Below are 15,613 nucleotides of genomic sequence, written 5' to 3' on the forward strand. Positions count from 1 at the left end.
GATTCAGCTAACCACCATTTCCCTCTGAGAGGCTTTTATTCTTTGCCACCCTGCCTTCCCCCTTTCAAATCAAGCTGAATCTTTTCCTTGAGAATCACATAGAAAATGACTCCCTCCTCACTTCATTCAAGAAAAAAAATCCCTTTCTTCACAATAAAGAGTAAGCCTCTTGTCCACTTCTTCTGCAGCTGACCGTTTTGCTGTGATAAGAGGAGTGATCTGGCTGTGAACTTGAGCGGAGGAATGAACTGCGTGGAAGCAATGACCACAATGATGTCTGCAAGAGATGGACATTGTTTCTTCGGCTAGTCTTCTCCTTCCTCCCTCCTCTTGTTTCAAACTTCTGGGACCGACCGGGGTTGTGAGTTACAGCGTGTAGTGTGTGTATGTAAATAGCAGGGGAGTTACGTGTGCATTCGGCGTGCGTTCGGAAAGTGTGCTTTAAACCTGGTGAGTGTCTGTGTTTGAAGAACCGTGAAAGTACACGGGCGGGATAAGTTTTGTACGAGTAAGTGCAGAAAAGCAGTAGTGTGTACGTGGTGAGTGTGCGCGCGCGAGTGTGTTCGAGCGCCAGGGGTGCCCCGCCCGCGCGCCCGCCCGCCGCGGCTCCCCGTGGGCCGGCGGGGCCAATGAGCGCACAGCGGCCAGGGCGGCGGGCGGGGAGGGGGCGCCGGAGCCCTGCGGATGGAGGCGCGGGCGGCGCGGCGCGCTCATTCCGCTCCGGCGTTGCTGGCAGGGGGAGGCGCAGTCACTGGCCCAGAATCCGGGCCCGGACTCTGGGCGGCAGGCGGCTCTCGGGGTTGGGATGCGCCGGGGGCTCCGTGGCGGCGGCGTTGGCGGCGGCGTGGGCGGCTGCCGGGGGACGAGCTAGCGCCGCGTCGCGGGGAGCCAGTCGAGCCCGGACTGCAAGCGGAGGCGGGGGCGCAGGCGGGGGCGCAGGCGGAGCGGCGGCCGCAGTCGGAGCCGGAGCCGGAGCCCGAGCGCCGCGCGCCCACCATGGCCGCCCAGGGCGAGCCCGGCTACCTGGCGGCGCATTCGGACCCGGGCTCCAACAGCGAACGCAGCACTGACTCGCCGATGCCCGGCTCCGAGGACGACCTGGTCGCCGGGGCGCCCCTGCATAGCCCCGAGTGGAGCGAGGAGCGCTTCCGCGTGGACAGGAAGAAACTTGAGGCCATGTTACAAGGTAGGCATCCCCCACGTCCTCGGTCTCCCGGACCGAGTCCGCACTTCTTCCCGGACATCCCCGCTCTGCGCCCAGCTCCCCACCCCAGCCCAGAGCGGACGTAGTTTCCCGGTTTCCTCTCCCGCGAAGCCGCAGGACACCCAAGGAGTGGGGACCTCGCGGGACTCTCCAGCCTTCCACGCCTCTCAGGTCTCCAGGCACCGGGAGCCTTGTGCTAACTTGACCCGCTTTAGAAAAGCCAAAGGCCGGGTTTGTACCGGCACGTCCCAGTTGTGTTCACTTCGATACTTTGGAGATGCCAACTTTAGCCTCGATACCCGGGCTGTGCCATCAGGACCCACTGCGGCCGCACAGAGTATTCGTGACTGTATCCCCACTCCCTGATAGCCTTGAATTCTAGCGCTCTGTCCCTGTTTCTCCTCCTGTCAGTATCCACTTCCTCCAGCTGAGGGGCCTTGTTTAGCTATTGGGAAACACCGCAGATGTCAGGGCTTAAGATAGGAGCTCCCGCCCCCCACCCTCCGCTCTGGAGTAAAAGGGGCCTGGATGGGGGTAAAGAGCCAGAGCCTGGGGGCTGTGTCAGGGCAGTGCTGCTGGGTTGGAAGACACTGTGTGTTCATCTCCTGACAGGCTTATAAAACACATCTTGAGTTACACTCAGTTCATAAAAATCTTCCTGTGTTATGAGAGTCTGTCTTACACATTTTTTTCCCCCCTAGTTTCTCTGGGACTTTCCCAGGCATAACAGCTTTAGGACTGGAGACAAATTCTGAGTTTTAATGGGAGGATTGGAATTCTTAGAGTGAACGCTAAAATGTCCAAGGTCATTTGGGCCTGCCTTAAAAATGTTAATTACTCGCCTACCTGTCAGTCACCAGTGTGGTCATTTCCCTCATCCAGAAAACTATGATGGTTTGAATGGCTGTCATTCTTAAAATACTTAGAGGACCAGGCATTAATTTGACTAAGGGTGTATGGTGGGTTCATTCAGTAGCCAGTGTCTTTATATCAAGAGAGGATTGGCGGTTCCAACTTTCTTCTGTCGCTTTGTGCCTAACTAATTTGGACTTTATCAGTCAGTGCATCACAACATCGGAGCTGTTTAGCCCTCCCTGGAAATGCAGTGGCTTTTAAAGACAATTAAACAGGTTATTTTAAGAGAGAACAACATGTTTTCCAAGACAATAACTTGGTAGAAACAAATAGCAGGAGTGTTTGGCTGGGGTTTTTGGATGAGCTCCCTTGTTGCTTATTTTTACTGATAAACATCCCTCGTGCTTATCATGTCTGTCTCTGTCTCTCTCTTTTTTCCTCCTTAAATTATATAATGTTTCTAGGAGAGTTACTTTTGTAATAAACTGTTCAAATAAGAATATCGTATAGTGGATTTAAAAATTAAATTACAGAGGATTTGGAAATTAAAGTTGTATTTCGATCCATTTTAGTTGTTTAATTTGTTCCATGGCTCTTTTTGACTAATTTCTGATTCTAAAACAAAATATTAAGTTTATTCAGAAAAATATTGCGAGATTGTTTCCTATATTGCGAGTGAGTTTGGGATGATGTGAAAGATGGATCTTCTAATAATACTACGTCTTCCTTACCTGTTCCATTTGTGCATGCACAGATAGTGACAGCAATGTTAGTTTCTAGGCAGCCCTCTGAGCTTTGGAAGTGGATTTCTTTTTTGAATTAATTAATTTTCCTCTAGAATAAAATGAAATATGGGTGAAGCATTTCTTAAATTTGAAGGCTGCCCCCTTAGCTACTCTGACATGAGGTGGTTTAAAATTGCTTCAGTGATAAAGTTTCTTTCACAAGAAGTCCTAACACGAACAGAGGCAACGTTTCTTCAGCAATCAATGTATAGTGAAATATTTACATTTCAGCCCCAAAGAATTCTTTAATGATTGAACATAGGCTTTTGATTAACTTTCCAGAAATCACCAATAAGTGAATTATGCCTTCTGAGAAAGTAAATTTTGAACTTGTTTGGCAATAGAATGTGGTGCACAGTGTATCAAGGCATTTTGTGATGCATGCTTCCTAGTGTTAAAGTATATAGAACTACTATGTTTGAAGGAAAGAGATTGGTTTTCTGAACCAAAAATAATCCTGTGTCTCATTGTTTTAAGCCAGGGGATTATACAGAGAGTGGCCACTGGCATCACTCAGACCTAGGTTGATGTCCTACAGACATTGGGACAGTTTCTGGGCCTTTGTCTCAGTTTGCCCATCTCTAAATGGGACTAATAATAGTATTTCTGTTGGGGTTTTGTGGGAATTAAAAGGTACAATGCCTGATAAGCTAATGACAAATAACAGCCTAATATATTTTAGATGCTTTTATTATTATTAATAATAAATATTATAGCATAGATACAAATGGGCACATTTGCAGTGCCCATTACAATTTCTGACAGATGGTGTATACTTAATTATTTGGAGAACCAAAAAATTCTGCAATTTCATATTGTGGAAGTAAAATAGAGACCAAAATAGGAAGTTTGGCAAGTCAATAAATATTCTAATATTGTTAGATATTCTTCGGTATAAAACTTTTTCTTTTGAAAAGTGCCAAGTAAGTAAAAGTATTTGCCTGATTGGATTTCTGATTATGTGAATCGGATTTGCCATCTTTCTTTTCATAATTGCCTTAAAATATATGCCGCTTTCCAGTTTAAATCTGGGTAAATAAGATTATCTGTCTTTAAGTCTACATAGTACAAATTAGTGATTATAATGCTTGGAATTTGTTTCTAGAGAGACTGTCCTGGGGGCAAGTTAATCTTTAATGGGTGCATTTTTATTAGTAGAGAATTTCTTCTATGCAATGGACCAAAAATTCACTGAGGTTAAAATATGGGCAGTAGGGCACTGATCAAAGAAATGAAATACCATTCTTGGGTGAACAATGAATCCCCAAATAATTTATATACATAAAAACCACCAGGCTGAAAAGGTAGCGAGAAATTGCTAGTTTTTCTTTTCTCTTTTTTTTCTTTCTTTTTTTCCTTTATCTTTTTTTGTCTGATAACCACTTTGGAACAGTCTTGCAGAGTATCTGACATTTTTGTCTAAACAAAGATTATCAATTGTATTAGTCAGTGGTTTTATAAATGAGAACTATTTTCAAGTTTATTGAAGTTTATGGTCAGCCTTGGAATGCATACCATGGACAGCACTGTTTAATTGTAAAGAAAAATTGTTTTTTAATTTATTTAATACTGATTTTCAAACTTCAGAGTTCATGCCTCATGTGAAATGATAGTATTGATTCATTTAAGTCAATTAAATGTGACTTATGGTATGCAAAGAGGAGGAAGAGAATAGTATAGAAGAAAGAGAACAGTATAGGAAAGTAGGAAATAAATAGGTCAGAAGAGTCAGAAATAGTCTTGGTGTTTGCTAGAGGTCTGAGAGGCAAACATGGAATTTGCATATGTATGGCTTTTTCTTTCTTTTTCTTTCTCTCTGTCTTTTTGGTTGTTTTACATCTTACTGTTACACTTTTCTTCTTAACTTACAAAACATACATGCATACCATACAATTAAAAATTCCTATATACAATTTAGAAGCATAGCCATTTTCAAAGTTCTGAATCCCTTGTTTCATCATAGAGGAAGTGTTACAGGTGGGAAATGGCCTATTTTTATGAACTGAGGTTGACATCTGGTGGGCTTTTAGGATATTGCTGTTAAAGACTTTAAAAACCGTGTTGCATTTTTACAATGACAGGCACAATAGGGATCATTGACTTCTGGCTTGCGTAGCAGAAGTAGCCAATAAAATAGGTTGTCAACACATTATTGATTAAAAGTAAGAGCAGCAGTTATGTTATCTCTTTAATTTAACAAGTGAAGTGAATCTTTAGTGAAGATGGTCCTGTGTTGTAGGTATTTTGTGGGAGAAATACAAAGCACAAATATATGAAAATTGGGAAGAACTGAAAGTGAAGATAAGTAAGAGCTAAGCTTGATACAGGTTTCTAGCTAATGTTTGATTAAGGCTAATACAACAGGAATAAACCAAACTTTATGAAGCTTAGGGGTTAAAATCACAAGGTGCTGGGCCAGAATGTGAATTCAAATCTTGATGCTGCCTTCTAATAGGGAGCTTGGGAAAATTCATCACCTGTGGCCCTCTGTCTGAAAGTGGGTGTTGGGTCACCTGGGTGGCTCAGTCACTTAAGCATCTGACTCTTGATTTTGGCTCGTTCATGATCTCGGGGTTGTGAGATTGAGCCCTGCAGTGGGCTTCGTGCTGGGTGTGGAGCCTGCTTGGGGTTCTCTCTGTCTCTCTGCCCTCCCCCCATCAATCAGTCAATGAATCAGTCAAAAAATAAAAGAGGGTATTAATAGTTCTAGCATCTTGAAGTGCTTGTGATGATTAAGACAAAAATGATGTATGTAAAGCATCACAGTGTTGGCCATGTAGGAAATGCTGAATAAATGAATGATAACTATGTTCATTATAAACCATAGTTCATAAAATGCACATTTTTATATTGCAAATGAAAATCAAGTGTATTGGAAAAGAAATTAAATGGTCTTATGATAAATAAATATTGATAGCTATTTAAATATTATTGACCTTCGTGGCAGCTTACACTGTGATGAGTATATTAGCTTCTTGTAAAGGTGGTTGAGTATATACTGCGTAAAACTATATTAGACATGACTGTGGAATTTTAGGTTTTGCTCAGGATGAGAGAGCTTTATGTTCTTGTTAGTTGTCCTTGCCTTGAGTATTTTTCATTCTTTGAAGGGTCCTGAGCCATTCATTTCTGATACTTTTACAAAAGACTAGCAGCAAAATCTGTTTCCTTTCTAGTTTTACGTTGCTTTGAACTTGTCATTCACTGGTGTCTAGAAAGAGGCTTTTTTCAAAGTCTGTGCCCAGACTTGTTCTGTTTGCTCACTTGTAAAATGGGGATGTTGTGAGCACTGAATAAGACTATGCACGTGAAATGCTTAGCTCAGTGCTAGGCTCATGGTGCTTGGTGGATGTCAGTATCGCCACAGCTCTGTGCCTTGTGATAAAGATTTCAAAACACTAAAGAGCAAATGCTCGCCAGGTTTTCAAAAAAAAACTACATGTGAATTCCTTTTGTTTCAGGGAAGGGGTTATTTATTTTTTAGAAGTCTTTCTCCAATCAGAAGGTTAGTTAGGACAATTGTTGAGGTTGAGCTCAGACTTGAAGGTTAAGATTGCTTTATAAACAGTGAAAAAGTCCATCAGAGATCGTGTAGCTCCGCAGTAAAGAGCTCAGGAGCTGCTGTTAGACTGGCCTGGATTGGGGTCTTAACTTCGCCTCTCCTAGGGTCCTGTAAGGATAAAACCAGGTGGGCATATGTCCCTGGCCTCTAGGGCATTGAGTAAGCACTCTTGGTCAATGCAGGTACTCATAGTAAGTCTTATCTTTGCAAAGGCTTGTGGGGTTTTGGTGAAGTTGATCAATGATAAGTTAAAACACAGAAAGGCTTGTCATATTGATGATTTTAATGGGCAGGAATGTATTGGGCTGTGACTAACAGAAACCGAACACAGGGCGGCTTAAACAAGCCAGGGGTTTATTTTCCTCACCTAACACAAAATCTGGAGCTAAGAGGTCCAAGCCCCAGTAGTTGCCCCAGGGTCCTCAAGGAGCCCAGTGATTACCCTCCTCTCCTCTGCCATCCCCCACTCTCTGGCTTTTGACCTCATTGTTCTAGACTGGCTGTCTGTTCCTGGAGGTGCATCTGGGGTCTGTGCAGGGGAATGGAGGAAACATTGTTTTCTATTCAAGATTTTGAGGAAGAATCTCTCTCCTGAAACTTCCATCTGTATTTCTTTGGTTGCTCTTTGCTACATGAGATTCTGGGACTGTAACTGCTTTTCCAGCTTCTCTAACAGAAGTAGGCAAGGAAAAAAAGGGAGGCACAATGGATCCAACCCGGTTTCCCCACGATGGGTGAAGTGGGGATTGTGACAAAAATTTGAAGTTGTGACTGAAGCAGAAGCTTACTTATATTGGCAACTGACCTGCATTGATAATCCCTAGAAATTTAGATTATTTGGTAATGTTATAGGTAGGTGGGATTTCTTTCTTCGCATAATGCAGGAATAAACTTAAATTCCAAAGACAAAACATCCTTATCATATAGAGCTGTTCTCATCCTGTTACTGCTTTTACAAATAGAACCTAGGTCCACTAAGTAATGTAATTGCCTTTTTTCCTCCACTGTTTTTTCCATGTCAGTTTTTTTTTTAGTCGAAAATTACACAACAATAAAAATGCCCATTTTCCCTTTTATTACTCCACGATAGATATCTTTTCTCTTTTCCTTCCTGCCTATCACCCATCTCAAATTGCTTTTCGAATTGACAGGTTCAGTATAGTTCATGCTTCTGTCCTTTTGGCTTTTGGAGATTGGTTATTGCAGTACAATCTTGCCAAGAAAGCCAGAGTTTGTTCAGAAGATGAAGTCATTTTGGACGCAGTTTGACAGTAGAATTACCATCAGATTTGTGCCATGCTTTGGTGTTTGAAATTGTTCAGAGTGATGAGCTAATAAAATATACCGGTTGGCTCATTCTTGGCTTTATTCTAAAATGTATCTCTTAAAAAATGCATGGTTCAGTGACATGGTACATGTAAAATACTGAATATTTCCTGATAGGATGAGGCACAATTATAATGTTAATTTATAGTGGCTCTTGCTTAGTATGGGGGATGACCTTGGCAAGAAACCCTTGCTATAATGCAGAAGCCACCACATTGATTTATTTTCTTTCTTTCTTTCTTTCTTTCTTTCTTTTCTTTTTTTCTCCTCTCAATTGATTTTTTTTTCAAAGATTTTTATTTATTTATTTATTTGACAGAGAGAGATCACAAATAGGCAAAGAGGCAGGCAGAGAGAGAGAGGAGGAAGCAGGCTCCCTGCTGAGCAGAGAGCCCGATGCTGGACTCCATCCCAGGACACTGAGATCATGACCTGAGCCGAAGGCAGCGGCTTAACCCACTGAGCCACCCAGGCACCCGCCTATCAATTGATTTTTAATCCTTATGGTACTTACCTTTAGGGCAGTATCTGAAATACACAAACTATTAATAGAAACATTTTGTGGATGTTATATATTTATAAATCCATTTCCTACCTCCTAAGCTGCTAATGACTGTAGGTAATGAAAACATTTATTTGTAACAAGTTTAATAACTTGTTACTCCCACTGGTATTTATGATGCTGGCATAGAAAAAGGTAATTCTCACCTTGTAGATTTGAAGAAATTTCTCTGTTACAGTGAGTAAGGTAAACCACACATTAGTCTGCATATTGAGTTTATCTAAAGCTTACTTGCATCTCTTGTATAGGAAGATGGTCAAACATAAGATTTGAATATTAGTCATTGTGGTTTTTTTTTTCTCATTATGAAAGTAATATAAACTTAACAGAATACTTGAAAGTACAAACAGATATAAAAAAGAAAAACCAGAAGTCTTCTTAATCTAGCAATAACCCCTATTGTGTTTTGGAAATCTAGCAATAACCACTGATAGTATTTTGGGAGTTATTTTCTGGGCTTTAAAAAATATGCTGACACATAATTTATTTTTATAACAGATATTGAGTTCCCACTGTGTATCAGGTACATTGTTAGCATTAGGCTTTGGGGATGCAGACAAAACCAAGATAGATAAGATAGATATGGTTCTGTGTTTTGTGTCCCCTACATTCTAAATTGGAATCACACCCAGTTTTTCACTTAGCATTGTGTCATGAGTATTTTCCATCTCATTAAAGACTTTTGAAGAGCATGGTTTTAAGTGGATATAAAATATCACCTTGATATATCATACTTTGCTTAAACATTATGACATCTTAAAACATTTCACAGGGTGGGGAGTGGGTAGAGTCTGATGTTTTCACTCATACTGCCCGAGATTCAGATCCTGGGCAGGTTAAAAAATAACCTGCCTAGGCAAGTAAGTAACTTCTCTGCACCCTAGTCTTTTTCTGTCTACAGTGGGGATAAAACTACTGAGGGTTAGAGAAATACTGTGTGTAAGCACAAGGGCCAGATCCAGTGCATATACTCAGAAAAATGGCAAATGGTGAATATTAATACTGCTGTCCCAAACACTCTTGCCTAAAAACCTTGTTTTGCACCCTTGAATATCCTTGTAGGAAAAATTCTTACTAGTGAAATTTTTGAGCAAAGGGCATGGCTCTTTTAAGACTCCCATTAAAGTGCACAAAATTATTTTCTGGAAACTTTGACAGGTTAGGCAGAAGAGACAACAGATTTGCAGGATGTCTGCTCCTCATGCCTGTGATCTTATAGCCTTACTTGTTTAAGCTGTTAATTGTGAGAAATTAGGATGTAATTGAATTACCTATCCACAGTTAAGAGTTCTATATGTTTCTTTCACTGAAAATTTTAAAAGGTATTTATTTTACCTGATTAACATGTCTGCAGATCAATAGTTCTTAAAATCTGTGTGCATAAAAATCATCTGGGAATATTGTGCAGAAAGGCAAACTCTGGGCTTACGTTGGAGATTCTGATTGTGTAGGCTGGAGGATTGCTATAGTGGTTGGAATCTGCATTTTGAAAAGAATCTCAGCGTGACTCTAGGTTGTGATCCTAGGGCTATACTTTGAGAAACCTTGTCTACATGGTTTCATGGTTACAGTCAAAATTAAAAAGATTCAGATCCTTATCTTTCTTTGATTTCCTTTGTCCTTGAAGTACTTTCTCCATGTTAGACCATCTTGAAGCATTTTAATCTAGGAGCATAATTTATAACTGGCACAGCATTGTTTAGTGTATTGTATGGGACTTAGGAAGAGCCCAAACCTGTATATTCCTATAGGGGAATATATTATCTTTATTATTGTGCAGTAGGCTCAGAACAAATTTAATTTTCTTACAGATTCCCATTAAGTTAGAAACCTATTTAATGTATTATAAAATAATTTAAAAGGACATATTTGTTATAGAAATTTCAAAAGCAGTATGAAGGAAGCTTTTTAAGAATGAAAATAATCATCAGTAATCTCACTATCCTGACAGCTATTTTTACTTTTCTGCTTTTAAATATAATCTTGATATACAGTCTTTGACTATTTGTGTAGAGTTTATGTAGTTCTTGCTATATCATTAGCTACTATTTTGTATTTAGTATTTTAATCTAATATATTAACTATTTTTATGTATTTTTTAAAGAGCTGTTTATTTTGGAAAGAGAAAGAGAGCCTGGTGGGGGGGGGTGGGGGGGAGGGACCCAAGGAGAGAGAGAGTCTCAAGCAGACTTCCCACTCAGTATGGAGTCTGACTTGGGGCTCCATCTCATGACCCCGCGATCATGACCAGAGCTGAAACCAAGAGTCAGATGCTACGCCGACTGTGCCACCCAGGTTCCCATTTCTGTATTTCTAAGCAGTTTTCAAAATTAAAATTTTGCAGTTGAATAATAGTACATTTGGTTAAAAAATTTTTACAGTTATAGACTATGTTGTAGTAAATGTGAATTGTATTTTTTTTCTTCCTTTGGAACTTTATTCTGAGGGAAAAATTTTGAGGAGTATGGTTACTGAAGAATGGTAGTGATTTTGAAAGCAGCAGCCAACTTTAATTATTTGTATGAGACACTCTGCCGGAGCTTTAGGAGTGTTCAGTTGTTTCCACCTCTCATGCAGCAATCTAGGAGATACCGGTGCTGTTGGGATCTGTATTGTACCGACAGAACGACTATAAACACTTTAAACTTGGGGAGTAAGTTTCTTTTTGGAATTCTTCGTGGATCTAGACAGTACTTTTCTTCTCACGGTTGTTGCTGAGTTGAAACTCATATTCATTGTGGAGATATACCAAATCTGGATCTCAGATGCTGAACTATACTCCAGAATAGGTTAGTGTTTCTCTGGTTACCTGCTGAAAGGCAGAGGAATGTGATGGTAGATATGAAGTTGGTTTAGAATTCTTGGTGAGATTGCACATGTTCCAAAGCTCTGCCTTCTAGTAGCCTTGGTTAACTTTTCTATTTTCTTCATGAAACAGGGATAATAATATCTCTCACCCTGGGCTGAGGTGAAGATGATATAGTAATGAATTTCAAGTTGGCTTACAGTTGGTTCCCTGTACGTGGTCTATATGTTTCAAATTCATCTCCTATTCCTCTCCAATGTCTAGTCCAGTGCTGTGTTTATAGACTAAATGACCCATGGTGGAGCTGGATTAAAAACTGCCTATTTTGGGCTATGGACCTGGCACTGACTTCATGGAATGGAACTTTAAAGGTAGGGCATATGCTTGACCTTCAGAAATACCAACATTTCTGCCTTATCTAAATAAGGCATAGTAATTTTCCACCTGTAAGGGGGTTTTCCTTTACTTTTAGTCTAGGAGCTGTGTAGAATGTTGTACTATTAGTGATAGTATATTAATGCAGTGTTTTGAATAAGGGTATGCAGAGTAATTCAAGTGAGGTAAATGTTGAATGATTTGTATCTGTGTCTGATTTGGATTAGTTTTATACATTGAAATTTGTCAAGGTTTAATAGAATTCGTTAGTTATAGATACTATAACTTATTTTCTTTTTCTTATAAGAATACATCTCCAGATACTTGTTTAAATGTGATTTTTGAAGCGTCTCAGATAAGAGACCACTGTTCTTGTAATAAGTGGTCTTTTATGTTAGTTTGCTCATGGCACTAGGATAGTCACTGACATATTTTTGGCTAGAAAGAAATAAACCATTCCTCTCAGAAGAGTGGGTAACCAGGAGTCAGGCAACTTGAATTCATGATCCAGCCTTGCCATTGACACTGTGTTGACACTGTGTAAGTCATTTAACCTCTCAGGGTTTTGGATTAGATTTTCCTAAAATCTTTCCCAGTTTTAGTATTCTGAGTTTTTTTGTACAGTATATAATAAAAGCCCCATAGTGGTTGAGTTGCAGTGGTGGAAGCTGACTGAGTTCATGTACATGAGCAGTTTGGGTAGGAGTTTGCCTTTATGAGTACCTCACATTAGCATTCACAACAGATGGGGGAGGAGGGTGAAATGAAGACAGTAGAGTATCTTGGTTTAGAGGAGCAAGTACTCACAAGACAGCTGACTGCGTGAGCTCTGTTGACATCTTGGCAGTCAGGTTTACAGTGTCTTGTGGGTTTGATGTTACCTAATTTAAGGTTTTCTTTTTTCTTTAATTTAAGGTTTTCTACAGTAATTGTACTGGAATGGCAATGCTAACCATAGTTGAAACTTGTTGGTGTTAACTTAACTGTTAGATGAACGAAGGTGATCATGTGCTTCCCCAAGTAGCGTCTTTTTGTAACATTTTCCTTCCTTTATATCATGTCCAGTTAGCAAGCTTCATGTGCCAAGATTTAAACATTTCATATAAACCATTAGAGAAACATAGTAGGGAAATGTAATAATGTTCATTAGAGTAAATTCTCAATTGAAAAGATAACTATGTCCAAAGTTTAAGTATTTTCAGAATTGTTTTAATTTCTTCTTCATTATTGAGAAGTAACACACTATTTGTCTTGTACAGAGGACCACTGAAGCTTGTATTATGTGTTATTTTGAGTTGGTTCCTTTATCATATTCTGAGCTTTTTAAAGCAAAATCAATATTTTGGCAAGAAATTGTTATCTTTTAAATTGCTTGATTATAATGATCTGATTTAAAAAGCCAGAAAAATGTTTAGCTTGAGTGTTTCAGGAGGACTCATATAAAGGAATGTTTATTTTAATCCAGGGGGAATGTTTTTCTTAATTATTTTCTAATATTGGTAAAGGAAACCCAAGCTTAGCATAGATCTATAGAGGCTTTTTTGGCGGGGAGAGGACAGGGAATTTATAATTTAGTAAAGCATTGCTGGCAGTCATATTGTCACCTAAAGAGAAAGCTGCCTTTAAAATATATTTACTGTCAGTGAATGGACATCTGAGATGCTGTTATCTATGAAAATTGCATTTGACTATGTCAAAACATTTAAGCTTCAGCAACAAAGTATTATAAAAGTGGATTTGAATTTGAATGAAGATCTGCATAAATGATTAGCTTTCAAGCTTGTGAAAATTGTCTTTTATTATAAATCATTAGGAATAATGAGGCCATCTGAAAAACCCAATGGGCAATTACTATGTTTGAAAAAAAATCACGAGGTCATATTATGAGACTTCACAAGTGAATAAAGCCTTTTACCTGTAAGAGGAATATAGTCTGGTAGAATAGAGGAAACCCACCTATATTCAATAACAGAAAAGAAAAGGAGATCCCATGGAGTAAGGCTCTGCTTAAGTAATGTGCTTCTTAGCCTGGCATTGCCTACTTCTGTGCCTCAAGACTAAGACTTACAATAGCTAGTTTATTTGAGGAAGGCTCTTGAGAAGAGGAGGTGAGGGAATAAGGAGAGTCAAATGGGGAAGGAGAAAAAAAAAAAGCCAATACAATGATGCATTATTGACTTGGTTACCTCTGAGAGTGACAGCTATTTCTGGTAGTCACAGAGAATACATCCCTAAATCACCCATCTAAGACACTAAAAGGAGAAGTATTTGTCTGTAAGTTTCTATCTTTCAGGAGGGTTGCCCCATGAGGTTTGCCTTCTCTGAGCCTCTGGGTTACATATGTATGACAACTCTTGACCCTGCATGTATCCAATGAGCTCCCAGAGCATGTCTGTTTGGTATAAATTTGAGATGAGATACTATTAGTACAAAATGGGTTGACACCTGCACAGTGTCATTAACTGTAGCTTGACTGGAATCAGAGATGAAGTGTAGTAGAGGTGAGATAATATGTACTATGGTCTGTACAATACAAAAGCTTTATATATTTTAAATGGAAAAAAATTCAGAAAGAGAGAGATAGAAGTGGATGTCAATACCCTTTGTTCTAAATCAAAGCGTAGTCTTTACTATAAATTGTTGATCATTGCTGTTGTGTGTGTGTTTCCTTTGAGTTTGTTATAATGTGAGATTACAGAAATAAACTGGTCTTTGGTCAGAAAGATGGTAGAATAGAACACTCCAGAGCTCACTGCCCTACAGAAACACTGACTTAATAATATATAGTCCAAAAAGCCATTATATTAATGCCCAGGCAAGTGCAAAGGCAAGAACAGCTGCATTGAAATGGGTCAGAAAGGTGGTTTCATTTTATCTACATCAGCCCCTCCTACAGGCCGGTAAAGCTAATAATTAAAAGGAAAAGCCCAGTATGCTGCTTGTGCCTTGGAAGGAAAAGAGAATAGTGGAACATATATCCAATGTTTCAGGGTTTTCTCAGAGTGGGAAGCTACATGAGGGGTTTGTTTATATTTTGTTGCTTGACATGGAGTGCTGATGGGGAACTGGTATACTTTGGATGCCTGGCTATTGAGAGCAAAAGAAGGCTCAGCAACCTGTGATAGTGCCAGAGAACCTGCAGTACTGTAGATAGACATCAGAGGGAGAAATAGACTAATGCTTCATGAAAAATAAACTGGAAAGCCTCTTTAATTGGAAAATTATACAAGCTCAGAGAACATGTATCCTTGTAAAAGGTTTGAAAGGCCCCCAAAATCTCTAGCCAGGCTGACTGATAAAGTCTTCCAATACGTAAAGCCAGTCCATAAAAACTGGGGGAGGTGGCTGCCTTTTTAAAATGCAAAAATGACAACAAAAATAAATAGCAGTTAACAAAGGACACAACAAAGCAGGGAAGCGTGGCTCAACCAAAAGAACAAAATAACATTGGGAGATGGAGAAGAGAAATGAGTTGGGGGAAATCGGAGGGGGAGACAAACCATGAGAGACTGTGGACTCTGGGAAGCAAACTAATGGTTTTTTGTGGGGAGGGTTGGGGTGTGAGATGAGCCTAGTGGTGGGTATTATGGAGGGCACGTATTGCATGGAACACTGGGTGTGGTACATAAGCATTGAATTTTGGAACACTGAAAAAAAGATAAAATTAAATTAAATTAAAAAAATGCAAATAGGCTTCTAATTTATAGCAGCTGATGACATTAGGATTAATAAACTCATGAGTACTTTTTGTATTAAAAAAAAAAATCTTCAGAAACCAAACATAAGAAATGGAGCTTTATGAATTAGTGGACAAAGAATTAAAAGTAATTGTCTTAAACTCAGTGTGCTTCAGTAGATTAATGGAAGAATTCAGTAGAGGGGTTCAACAGCAGACTTGATAAAGCAGAAGAAAGAATCAGTGAACTTAAAGACAGTTCATTTGAAATGATCACATCAGAGGAATGAAAGGGAAAAAAAAACCAAGAAATGTGGAAAAAGTCTGAGGGACTTATAGGACACTGTCAGATGGTCCAATTTATACAATATGGGAGTCCTTGAGAAGAGAGAGATGAGCAGAGAGTTTCTTTGAAGACACAATGGTAGGAAGCTTCCCAGATAAGGAAGGAGGAAACTTAAA

The 15,613-nt window shown here is 39.6% G+C and overlaps 1 protein-coding gene across 3 annotated transcripts in view; it reads left to right on the forward strand.

Annotated features, from left to right (window-relative positions):
• The first annotated feature begins 664 nt into the window (after positions 1–664).
• The window catches only part of BICC1 (BicC family RNA binding protein 1), a 257,535-nt gene continuing 242,586 nt past the window's right edge, over positions 665–15,613 (forward strand). For all 3 annotated transcript variants that reach the window (XM_032312164.1, XM_032312165.1, XM_032312166.1), the window contains exon 1: positions 665–1,186. In XM_032312164.1, coding sequence (XP_032168055.1) covers positions 685–1,186 — 502 coding nt within the window. In that variant the 5' untranslated portion in view covers positions 665–684. The remainder of the gene's footprint in view (positions 1,187–15,613) is intronic.

The sequence above is a fragment of the Mustela erminea genome, chromosome 14 (assembly GCF_009829155.1).
Source record: "Mustela erminea isolate mMusErm1 chromosome 14, mMusErm1.Pri, whole genome shotgun sequence".
NCBI classification, from domain to species: Eukaryota; Metazoa; Chordata; class Mammalia; order Carnivora; family Mustelidae; genus Mustela; species Mustela erminea.